At 39.8% G+C, this 13319-nt stretch overlaps 1 protein-coding gene across 3 annotated transcripts in view; it reads right to left on the minus strand.

Moving 5' to 3' along the window:
* Nucleotides 1-966: 966 nt before the first annotated feature.
* The window catches only part of ACVR1 (activin A receptor type 1), a 70314-nt gene continuing 57961 nt past the window's right edge, over nucleotides 967-13319 (minus strand). For all 3 annotated transcript variants that reach the window (XM_067299463.1, XM_013945160.2, XM_013945159.2), the window contains exons 8-10: nucleotides 9972-10169; nucleotides 2928-3058; nucleotides 967-1858 (exon numbers count right to left, since the gene is read on the minus strand). In XM_067299463.1, coding sequence (XP_067155564.1) covers nucleotides 1724-1858; nucleotides 2928-3058; nucleotides 9972-10169 — 464 coding nt within the window. In that variant the 3' untranslated portion in view covers nucleotides 967-1723. The remainder of the gene's footprint in view (nucleotides 1859-2927; nucleotides 3059-9971; nucleotides 10170-13319) is intronic.

Genomic DNA, 13319 nt, shown 5'->3' on the forward strand with positions numbered 1-13319 from the left:
CATTGGGAAAACCTAAAGCAAAGTTTTGAATCTGCAGATAAAACATGGCATACTAATTGCTATCCAGTTTCCTACATTACCTAGAGCATTTTAAGTCCATGAGTAAAGGAGTTCATTTCAAGGGCTGAAAGGACACTTACTTCCTCATTACTCTTCCACTTGGAGTAACAAATAAGATGAGAATATCGAGAGGTATAAGAAGAGAAAACGTTTCTCTGGGTACAAAGCTGAATTATTCCCCGTGAGATTCGGGGTAACGTAACTCCTTTTGCAGGAAGTGCTATAAGAGGTCCATGTGGATAAAGTTAATATCACATCCAAAAAGAGTACACCAGTTCCCAGCTGTACTATTTTGGGATCCAGCTCAATACAGGAGGAAAAAAAAGAAAAAAAGCCCAGACAAACAACCGCTACCAAGCCTCAGTACATTGGTGTTCCACCAGTATTGACCTGGACCCGCTCTGTTTACCTGGGATCACATGACCAGGAATACCACCATTGCAGCATTAGTATACATTTGCTACTAACAGGCAGTAAGAGAACTAAAACACTCTTTTGTTTGACTTGAAAACATTCTATTTAATTTATACAAATAACTACTAAATAGAAAAAGTAGATTAAAACAAAATAGTTATTTTTCTGGCAGAGTTTAAATGCATATTATATAGCTTAGAAGAAATAAAATGCATTTTCCCCACAGCATTCATGACCTAAAATTCTACTCAAGTCCTCCATTGCTTTCCTCTTCTAGATCAGTAAGATACTAGACACAACGTCATGTGGGTAATGGCTATATATATGTTCCGTATTTGAACTGAAAATATGTTACAGACCACACACCTACAAATGTGAAGCACTTAAAATGTGACTATCGAGTTGTAATATGATAATACAGAAAACAATTTATGTTTCAGGTTATATTGTGTTACAAAAACATCTGTGTAAGAAATCATGAAAGAGGCCACATAAAAATAAGCTTTAACTTTATGCACTTATTTTACAGTTTAAAAAACTGGCAAGTGCACTAGTAATAAATAATTTGCAAGTTTTGTATAAACGAGAAATTCCTAATGTTCAGCATTATTGTAAACATCAGTACACATGTAAAATGCAGCTAAAATCTGACAGTTACATTTTCAGTTTACCAAATTCATTTCCTATTATTCAGGCATAGATCAATGTAGTATACAGCCAATCATATTTTTGGCAAGTCATGTCTTTAAAATTAACAGTGACAGTGCAAGTAAGGAATGCAAAGAATTCCTAGTGCAATAAAGAAGAGAAGCACAGGCAATATTGCTGATTAAAATTTACCACTTCCATGTGTTCATCCTGGGAGTGATTAGGAGATTAAAAAAAGAAAAAGAAAGAAGAAAAGAAAAGAAAAGAAAGAAAAAGAAAAGAGGCAAAAAAAAAAAAGAGCTATTCAAAGCCATTGTTTAATGCCCTGATCTTGTCTTAGGATTTCTCTGTCTTCCTTCAGGCCACTACCTTCGCAACAGCACATCCAGCGTGAGTCTTTATAGCTTGACCATTTGTGAAATGCCCATTGTAGTCACTGAGCAAAGTTCATATGGTTCCACTGTCTCCCAAACAGATGGCTAGGTAAGAACTTCTGTCTCTATAAGAAGCCACATGGGGACCAATTATATAACTTGTCTGGCCAGACTACTTCTGAACCAGACAAATGCCTTCCTATCAGGAGAGCACCATGAGGAGAAGGTCAACAGTCAGCTTTCAGTTTATCTAAGGAATTATCAATTTTGGTCAAAGTCTTTTTGATTCGCAGGGCTGTTAGTCTTGCTGATGGATTTTGATACCAGCATTCTTTCATCAACTTGGCAAGAGATGTTAGTGTCTGGGAAAAGAATAAAAACACAAAACATATAAGCACACAAATCACAAGTCAAAAAGAACTAGACTGTGCTAAGCACTAACACAGTAAGTTTTTATTGCCTTATTAATACCCATTTTCAGAGTCTACAAGGTGGTTTACTGCTGTCTATTTGGGTCTTTATATGTTTTCAAATACATAAGTTTGAAGTCTTGGAAAAAAAATGAGTGTGATTAAAGAGAATAAGTACCTAGACAATGGGCTGACTGCAACGTCAAACTAGCATAATTTTTAAACATTCAAAACTTTTTTTTAAATTAAGAAAACACTCTACAGAACCTCTTCTCAATGAAACTGACTTCCTTAAGATCAATGTAGAAAGCCAAAGTAGGTATAGGTATTTTCTGTGATTTCAGCACATCCAGTGAAGCTTCATACAGCTGGGATTCATAGCTGGCTGGCATGGTAGTACAGGTCACGGCTCTGAAACCAAACCCTATACATGGGACATCTAGTCATTGCTGGCCCTGGCCAGTCATGCAGATTCAAACAGACCTCTACAGTTTCAACAATACGGAACAGAAGAGCCGTTCAAGCTGGAGAGTACGAACTGATTCTGATGAAGAAAAATAAATTTATACTTTAGAACCAGCCTTTAAAAAAAGAACAACAGTCCTTTATAATGCAGGCTGGAAAGAGATCAAAATTTTGTTGCAGACCTGTATAGTTATGATCCACAGAGAAACCTATACAGGTTACCTTCACCTTAAAGAAATCTCCCCTTGGAGAGAGAATAATAGAGAGAACAGCTTGAAAATAATTACTATTAATTCATGCCACTAAAAGACCAATCTGTGAATTGCTCAGATTTCATAATCAAAAGGTTGCCTATTGCGTTTTCTTCCTTCCTTCTCCAACATAAAGCTCCACACCAGCATGCTTCTGAAATCTGTACAGGTAACGGTCCTGGAAAGTACCGTGGAGATCTTTTCAACTGCAAGTGATAGCTGAGAACAGCTCGCACAAGTTTATTTCAAGAGAAGAAAGGTCAGCTTGTATCTTTTGCAAACCATACATATGTACATCCACTTACTGGGTCTGAGAACCATCTGTTGGGAATGTTCGGCCTTTGCTGATCTACGCAGACCACTTTTCTCATGTCTTCAAAACTGGGATCATTTGGAACCAGATCATAAAATGGTGGTTTATAGTCTTCTACAATACCTAGCGAGATGCAAACAAGAGAGACATTATTTAATGACTCAAACCCAGTGAAACAGCGTTTCTGCCCAGAGAGAAAGAACATGATCTACACCGTCTGAGAAGCACAGAAACCTTTCAGAAGTGAACATCACATTGTCAAGCAGCCATTAAAAAACAGAATAGTACTTACTACCATATGTACAGCTTTTCCTATCCAAACTGTTAATTAATTGGTGCCTGTTACAATTCTGCAAAGCAAGAACTATATCTATCTGACAGATGTTTGAACTGAAGCAACAGGAAATTTGTTTGGCAAAAGGCCAAGGAGTACAATTGGGGTAGTGCGGGATCGAAACTCTTTTTGCCAACAGAAATACTCATACTAAATCACATGCCATATAATGTAGTCAGAGAACAGTGATGCACATTAATAGAACAGAAAATACAAGGATAGGTTGTTAACAATTCCATAAACAAATAGAACAGTTTATGCCACCCAAATAACTCAAAACATTGTTTACCCCTAATTTGTACAGTAGTATTGTATAGCATGATTTGTCGACACTTTCTGCTTTTAACAATTAGCCTCAGATTTCAGTTTTCATCACAAATTTGCTCTTACTGACTCCTCTTGCATCTTTTAGAATGCATGGAGGTTTACTGACTCCCAGAAAACTGGAACTTCTACTAACAAAATAAAAAAATTGATGTCTGTGTTGTCTTTAATAGTCTTATCACACACTTCGCTGGGTTCTATGATTCATGAGAGAATCCCATAAGGGTGCCAGCATCTACAGACTCTCACACTGGTACTTCAAATGAAATTATTTCTTGTTATTAAAACAGTAAAACACCTCAGATAATTGGAATCACATAACATCACAGAGCCAAACCTCTGAAAGTCCATGACACCAAATATCTGAGTGTACTTTCCAAGACTGAGCTTTGAAAAACAGCTAACACACACAGTTAACGTATGTGCTCTCACAGCTTGTCACCCAGCTCACAAAAAACTGGCAGGCTAAAAAGCCTTTTGCCTGCTCACTAAGGCATGTATGCAGCATTGCTGTTTCATCAGTGAGTTAAGCTCACAAGTGATCCAGGGAGCACAGCTTTCTCAGGAAGCACATTTAAAAATTAGTGGTCAGACAGCTTGGAGAAATACGGAGTGAATGTGGCACTCTGCACAGCAGAAACATGGGCAGAACACACTAATCTTAAAACTGCTTTTTAGCAGAGTGGTGGCTGTCCTATAGTCAGGCACACAAGAAATTCAGGAGAGTTTTTAATGCTTGGAATATGCTGAAGTAGAAAAGAGGTTCTCCAACTTTACTACAGCATCTAGGATTTCGTTTTCTTGTTCTATTGGAAATGAAGATCAAAACCCCATAGATTCTCTGTAAAAATCTGTAAATCCCTGCCTGTAAAGGCTAGACAAACAGAAAAATGGTCTTCAGCAAATTACACCTTACTTAGAAAATCACTTTACAGTAGGGCAGTTCAAAGATCTGGCTACCCAAGCAAGTACCATAACGAAGTAACTAGCGGACTGCAAGGTTTGCCTTGTAGTACTCTGGTGTGAATGCAGAAGGACAGACTGTATTACATGCTGCATAAAGAAGTACTCTAAGTTTTTAAGCAATTCATAATTGCCTATACTGAACATTACCTATAGGGCTGAGCTCTGTTTTTATACTCTTCCTGCCTCCTCCCAGAACACAAACAACAAAAATTATCTGTGAAAACTCAAGAATACAAAGAAGCTCTTGTGCATCCATATTATCTCAAACTAAAGTAGGGACAAAGCAGTAATTTTACACCATTGAAATGCAAAACTTCACAGATATATCATATAGCTCTGAAAATGTTTCCCAAAGTCATTATGATATTAAAGTGAACTTTATCACTAAAGACAAAGGCTGGCTATATTTTAATTTACTATTTTCATGTGATCTTTCCAACATACAGGTTATATAGATGGCTACTGCACACAAGACATATCATTATAATACTAAGTATGAAATGAACTTGGTCTAGCCTTTACTCTAATAGAATAATTCTAGCGTGCTCTGAGCTGCCACAGTCAAACATCACAGGTCCTGTGGGATCACTGTTGGCTCTGCAACAGCTTTTCAGCTATGCCAGCAAGGCACTGTAACCTCTAGCCCACACCACTCCCAACAAAATTGTCAGTCTGAACTATTGCACGCTTCCCTTTCCCACTTCCAGGGAAAGAAAACAAGCCTCCTGCTACAGGACAGACCCTAAGCTTGTGCATCACAACCTATAGTTTGCCACTGTCCAGACAGTTTTAAGGTGACTTCTGTTCATTTAGAATAGATTGCATTTTTTTTTCCTGGGTAGCCAGCTCTTTACTAATCAAATGAACTAGCACTCACTCATTCAATAGCAATTTTTGCCACCTTTATTCCATGTTACTTTAATGCCAACTTGCCCTATGCATACATGAATATACTGCTGGAGCGAAGTAGTATCTACAGAGCTACCTTGGCAGCAGACACAGCTTTGCAGATATAATGTTCATCACATGGTAGTTGTGGTCTTGAACAGTAACTATCTTTCATCTTGTTGTGTTACTCTTGACAATCAACAAGATCACAACATTGAAAATAATAATGGAGATTCTACGTGTCGGTTGCAAGGCGAACAAAGATGCCGAGGCGCTGCGCACTAGGAAGGGAACACATTCAACAAGCAGCAAACAAGCATTCTGCAGAGAACAAGCACTGCTCTGTTTACGTAGAGTAAAATACTGATTCTAGGGGCTTAAGCCACATTTTCAAGCACTGGGAGAAATGCTGAGGAGCTGCAGCACAAAGATAACACAAGTACTCTTGGTTGTGGGAAAGAAGTTTCTGAGCAATTTTCTTCCCTATACTCATCCACAAGAACAGAAGGGTATTAAAAAATCACTGTCACCTAGAGGACCATTACAGGGGGAAAAGAAAGGGGAAAGAAAAAAAAAGACTTACTAGTCAGATTAGAACAGCTTAAGAGTTTCCATGAACTGAAATACTAAAAACAAGCTGACTCATTGACTTTGTATTTCTGTTCTATAAATGGTAGATAAGTATCCAGAATGGTAAAAGAGAAAAATTCATAGCATACGCAAATGAAAATTGCCTCTTGCCCATTTGACATACGTTATCACCCAGTTCGCATGAGTGTGCTACCTTGACCTCAGCATACTCACTGCAAGTGCCAAAGTCTCATTACAAATCAAACGGGGTTATCCGACTGACCGCCTGACAAAGTAAAGATTTCCACAGAGCTAGCTACTCAGATTGCTGAAAGAAAATGCTTACTCCTGAGTGTTTGGTTCCAAACCAGTGTAAGAAAGGGGAATTACTTGTAATAACAGCCAGAAATACAGCAAATAACTGGAAATAAGTTAATATCACAGTCATCTTAGACTTAAGATTTTGTTGACACAACCCAGCTAACTTTAAAATGAGGTAGTTGTATTACTGTTAAAAGTGTTGCCATGGTGGCGCTGAGCTCACTGAATTAAATTACGGAAGATTTTACTTACTCGTCTTCCTCAGTAGGTTTGCAGGCCATGCCAAGTTTCATACTATCTTGGTTATGCTGCCAGCAGAATCTAAGCTTACTAGGTTAAAATTAGCTCAGATAAGTCTTCTGTGAACTGCAGTTACCACAGCAATAGATATATATCAAAATTTCAGCATGGGAAGATTTAAATAACATGTATCCTTCCATAGAATTTTCATTCTGAGAGGTAAATGCATACGAATTTTACTCTTTTATTTAAAAAATGGGGGAGGGAGAAAAGAAAAAGAAAAGGAAAAAGGACATCTAATATCCCATGAAGGATCACCTCCAGACCACCACCACTGTGGCAAAGCAGATTTCAGACACGCTACTCAAAATCCAAGACTAGCAATAAAAAGCAAACATAAAACACATCAAAAGTTTATAAAAGTTTCATCGTCATGTAGGCTGACTATGTTCAAGTAGAAAATATTCTACATGGTGCCTACATAAAAGTACGCACCCTTCATTGCCGGCCCTGTCACCTGTAGCTATGAAAAGCATCCCTTGGAAGGCAGCTCTGAGGAACACAGCTGGGCTCATCTCCCGCCTTGGTTTCCATTCTTGTCACAGGGAGAATTACCTATTACACAGTAAAATAATCGCCTCCCATCCAGCAAGTCTGTCATCATGGCAGCTGGTAACCTACAGGGCTCAGAGACTGCTGAGACAGGCAAAGTGCAGAACATGAAACCAAGCATAACTTCATTGTTACAGCTCAAATTCTCAAGGCACTGACATGAACTGCAACCCAGAGGTCTCTAAATATTGCAAAATACAATCACCAAGTCTTCAAAACTGCCTACATCATACATTTGCCAATAAAAAGAGTACATCGTAAAAAGTAACAGCACACATTCACAAATTTTTCTTCCTTTCTCTAATTAACCACACATGCCTTCACATGCGGTCATCATCACACCTCGGGATTCAGCTGCTGTATATTCTGGGATCAAAACAACACTTGAAGGGGTATGCAATAAAGAGAGCAGGCAGCTTCTTCCATGGGGAGAAGAGAAACAAGGTGAGATGGGGAGCTCAGCCCTGACGACCCCGCACGAAGTCTGCGGAAGGTCCCTTCTGCTACCGTCGGCCCTGCGCCTGCAGCCAGCCTCCAGAGAGGCACCTGTACATTAAGCTGCAAGCAGCTGCCCAGCGGCACGGTTACCCTGCCCGCTTGATCTCAGGGGAGAACCTACTCTGGATCTCTTCAGAGCTATCGGAGAAACCTTTTAAGATGGCTTAGCTTAGCCAGCTGATTCTACCTGCTGCATTTTGCTGCCTCCAAGTCGATTTTGTTCAAGCACCTTATACTTATCCTAGAGAAGACAGGTGTTTGGGGCAGCGCTTCAGTCCCAGGAGAATTTCCCAAAGTTGGAATCTCTGCAAATCTCAAAACGGCTGCCCTCCAGAGGCCTCGTCATAACAAGTCTTACAACAGCATTTGTGGAGACAGCTAGCTGCCTGTAGGCTGCTGCATCGAGAATTACCCTGGACAAGGGAGCAACGCTTTGTTACTCGCAATTTAATTATTTCAGCCACTGATAGATAACAGGTGCAGCAAAAGCTTCATTTTTAGAAAAAGTCCTGTATTTTAATGGAAGGAATGATATCTACTTGTTTGCTTCTAGAGCTGCTGCACCTGCTGCCTTTCCTCTCTTCCCCCAGAGCCCGGCACCACACTGTTTGGCCAGAACTTCCACTGGGGATGGGGGCATAGGGAAGACAACGCATGGAAGCAAAGCAAAAAAAGCACCCCAAGACAAATACCTTAACTTCCCCTGGAATTTCAGCCAGGCTTTGTTAGCCACCACAAGTCTTCACTGCCATGTATTCTGGAATCCAAATAATACGTAAGCCCTTTACTGCGTACCTCTTAAAGTAACTTCTTCCATGAGGAGAGGAGAAAGAAGGCAAGACCATGAGCTCAGCCCCAACCACCCCACGGGAAGTCTACGGAAGGTCCTTTCTGCTCCTACACTCATACCTTATTACAACCTACCTCTTTCCACTCACTGTGCGGTTGTATCACGGCATTCACTCCCATCTCTGCCCACTTCTAACAAATGCTGACAGAGCTAGATATTTCTATCCTTTCCTCCAACATCTTCCCTCAAATTCTCACTTGCAATAATTCCTACAGAAAACCGTTAATCCTTCAGTTTGAGCTGCTTTGTCTACTGCCTTTCATTCTGATGGTGTTTCCTCTGTATTTCATACTGGGATCCTAAGCTGGCAGACGCCACGCATTAGCACAGGCCCTATCTGCACTGTGGGGTTCTGATCCACCAGGAGATCTCAGAGGTGCTATAGTAACACAAACAGCAAGTTGCCTTTCTCTGAAGATGAAGAAAACCATTGTCTGATGTCAGCTACAGAATTACGGTTTTGGCTTTAGCTGGAATATAATCAGACACAAAGCAAATAAATTTGTATGAAGATTTAGTTTCCTCGGATTTAAGCATGTCACAATTAACCATCTTAATTTTATAAAATTCATGTCATTTTCCCCATGACGTTAAGAAAGCATTCAAAATCCTCGGGTTTGGCTCTTAAGTCGCATACATTTTCCACAACACTTCAACAAATCTATTCCTCAGGGATCTTTTCCATTGTTACCACCAGTGTCTGCAGACGTGCCTGAAGGATATCTTCAAAGTTCTGCCTATCCTTTTGGGCCCAGAGAACAAAAACTGAGGTTCAAAAAAATCAGTGAGGATTCCTAGATTGGCAAGGACAAGAAAGCACACCGACAGATAACCAGCTTAAGGATTCTTAAATTCAGATCCTCTTGCCGATGAAACACAATGCAACATCGCTCACTGCAAAAAGAGAAATTTCACTGGCACTTTTTCCAGTAGAATTGGAACTGTTTGACCAAGTCCTGCTTCATGAGTATGTTTAACTTGGTAAGAAGAACATCCCTGAATTCTGATCACTTCAGTCCTTACTTTCTATATATTCTCCTTCTTGGTTCCTTAGGTTTTGTCATGTGAAACAGATACCTAAAAACCACACTCACTATGGTTTAATGGCACATGGAAAACTTCAGAGACTTCATGGGCTAAAATTTTAACTTAACTGATCATTTACTATGCTTTAATTATTTCGTATCGTTATTTAGGATTTAGCAAGGGACCCTCTTTCTTCTCTGCCATAACTTAAGTGACAACAATACTTGATCCCTGTATCCAACATACCAACTATTTCAAAACATGCAAAGTGTCAGGAAAGGAAACATTTTGGAAGTTCAGTATTTTATTGTACATCCTATGCATTTCAGTGACGGATGCTTTGCAGTGAATTATCATTTGCTTACCTCCTTCTAAAAAAACCAAAGAAAGGAGTCCCAAATACTTACCATTGCTAACCATGCGTCTAGCTACTTCCCAAAGGACCAGCCCAAAAGCCCAGATATCGACCCTTTTATAAGAGTCGAAGCAGTCTGCCTGGATAGTTTCGTCCAAGACTTCTGGAGCCATGTAGCGCTTGGTACCCACACGGGGATTGTTCCCCACATCCAACTGATTCGTGCTTTGGGAGTGCATAACTGCAAGGCCTGAGTGACAGAAAGAAACACAGTTAAATCCCCTTTCAAACTATAGCAGCATGCATACTTTTAAAGTTACAAGCGAGCAGTGACACCCACCAGACAGTTTCTTAAAAAGAAGGAACTAGAGTCCAACTGTCCAAAGACCAACTGGGTCAGCTTCAAACTAGCTATGAAAAACAGCCACTGTGTCCATAGACTTAGGCCAATTATCTCCAAAGGGATTACCGTTAAGCATGTTATTGCACTGTTGTAAAGTGTTGTCATTATAGGAACTAAGTGTTTTGCAGCCACTGGATGTCACCAGCGCTCTGGGCACGTATACACAGAAGGCCAAGCATCTGTTACTTAGAAGAAAACAATTTTACCCAGCATTCAGATTTATTTATAGAACTTTTGGGTAGGCGGATATATCCGAACTGTGGGGAAAGAGAAGAAAAACACTGCATGATGGATATACACAAGTTAAAAAATAAAGCTGGAAAATAAAAGACACCATATTTGCAGTTGCTTGAAAAATAAACATCCTCAAAGTGATCTGAAATGAGTCAGTCAAAACCACTCTACCTGGTTTTTCTACTAATTACCAAACATTTAAGCAAAGAACATTATGTGAGGAACTAAATTACTGTAAATTTGGAAATGCACAAAGTACTCATTTTACCATGGTAAACAGTCAGCACTGCAAATTGAACAGCAACAGGTGCATGACATAACTAAGCAATAGAAGAGAAGACACAGACTCTCCCCGATTTCCTCACCAACTCTTGTAAGAATAAGATAAACTCGTGTTAAATGTAAGCAGTGTATTTTAGATTAAACTTTAAAAAGCTTTTACTTCAAAACACTATCTCCAAATCATTAATGTTTTTCCTTTCCAAAAATAAAAGAACAGTCCATACCTCGCAGTAACAAAAATTTGGAAAATGCTTTCCTGCAATTTAAGTGCACTTCAAGTAATTTCAAGCTGCTAAGACAATGATCATGGCAACTCTAGAAAGACAGCATCTAACCAGACCCATCACTGCTGAGGAGATAATTTGGAAAGCCTTCTCTACAGGTAAAATATTCATCCTCAGTATATATTATACCTTGCATCCTGGGAACAGAGGCTAGAAGACAAGTTTCCTGGCAAACTCTAAACACAAAGACTTTGGAGAACCTTTGGATAAAAATCATAATACTTGATCCAAATTGGGCAAAACGGATTCAATGAATTGACAGGTCAAAGGTTTAAGGCCAAGGGATTCAAGTCAGCATCCTCCACACTACAGAGTGTTGCAATAAGGTCAGGGGACAACAGTGTTGTAATCAGGTTCCCAACATAGTGGTATCTGCACTGTTTATGAGTTAGGAAGCAGATACTTAGGGAATCTCAATGCACACTTAAATTGAGGGGGCACAAGTGCTTGTCAGGGTAGCTGTTACTGTGAGATACTAACCCTTAAATTAAAAAAAATAAAGAAAATTTAAAAAAAGCAGAGGTTTGATAGCAGAGATATAAACTGATGAAACTTGCTGGTTTTCAGGAAGCTAAAAGTCATCTACTATTTTAGATCACCACTGTGATCTTTAGTACATTGGAATATCTTCCAAAACCAAAAGCTGAACGAACGTGTTTAGCTAGCATTCTTTGCACCTTCCTTACAAATGCCAGTGTTTGCTTCAAACTGATGCTCACCACTTGGGGTGGGGGGGAAGGAAGAGGAAGGAGGGGAGAAGAGGAGGGTTGGACTTATGTTTAATTATATATAAGCTTTATTCTGCTGTTCTGTACGGCTGCTCTACCAAAACCTATTAGTAGGCATGTGAATTGCTTTAGAGAGAGAGTCAGTTAACTATAAAGCAGAACTTTTCTAACAGCACTGACCAAATGAAGTCAGATTGACATCTGTCCTTGGACTTTACCACACAGTTTCTGCCCGAATTCGGAGCAACTAGAGAACTCTTTCCTTTCTACTTAGCCAGAACATATTTGAAACAGCAGATTCTGAAACTGCAACTCTGGATAGTGGGGTTGCCATTCAAGATACTGGTTTTCAGCATACCTACTAATGGACAAGCAGCCAATTCACAAAGTCCTTGCATTTGCTGCCACTCAGGACTGGAACCGAACGGCAACAAACATCAAGGTACGCTGGTGTTCCAGCGGAGAGGCGTCCGGACCACAGACACCACCACGACAAAGACCATGCAACTCCCCAGCGTGTTCACTGTCTCACAAATCAGCCAACACTGACCTCGAGAATAGCCCTGCTCTCCAGCGCTCAGAAACTCATACCCCAAACAGGCAATGACAAGATATTCACCGAAGCAACTTCATTCCTTTTAGTTCTCTGAATTACAACTCCTGTTCTTAAAGGGAGCACTGTAAGTCCAGAATACTGGTGTGGCCTACAGAATTGAAGTGCAACTTAGCTTAGGGTTGCTGCACTGAATCTGGCTGGCTGGCCATACACAGCAGTCTGTGTTTTTCTTAAAGGGCGCTTTTCTGTTGAAACAGAGGAGACAAGGAATGACAAAGCCGTACAGGCGAAAGGGCATGAATACATCCCAGAATCAACGCCTCTGATAACATTTCTTCACAGATATGGAATGAATGAAGAATATGGAATATGTCACAGATACATGCCTCAGGTTCTCACATATAAAAAAAATAGCTATTTTTACCATCATAAAAATGAAGTGGGAAACATTTGTTGCTGTGCTATCTCAGCTTATATCGCTCCTTATACTTCTGAAGCCTCGAGATAAACACAGTGTACTTCATTTTATTGGTGTGATGTCAATCAATGCCAGTATATTCAGCCCCCTTCTCACTGAGGATTAGGAATTTATTTAAAAGCCATTCTCTAAAGTTTCATATTTCCAACTTACGGCTCCATTTTCTACTTACTATTCCCTCTGCAAATTTAGACACACTATGCTTCAATGCACCAGGTGTGCTTTTATTTATTCCATGTGTGTATCTCATGTCCCTCAACCAAAAGCGATGGGAACTATGCAATGAAATTATTCTAGGGGAAGGAAAAAAAAAATCTCCCAATACATTTTTAGTCCAGTCAATGATTCCTTACTATTGTTCTACTGCCGTTCTCGCCCTTGTCGGCAGGGGGGAACCAGGCACCCTACCCTACATTTGAGCAGGTCAGGACGCTG

Source organism: Apteryx mantelli, chromosome 6, assembly GCF_036417845.1.
Source record: "Apteryx mantelli isolate bAptMan1 chromosome 6, bAptMan1.hap1, whole genome shotgun sequence".
In the NCBI taxonomy this organism is placed as follows: Eukaryota; Metazoa; Chordata; class Aves; order Apterygiformes; family Apterygidae; genus Apteryx; species Apteryx mantelli.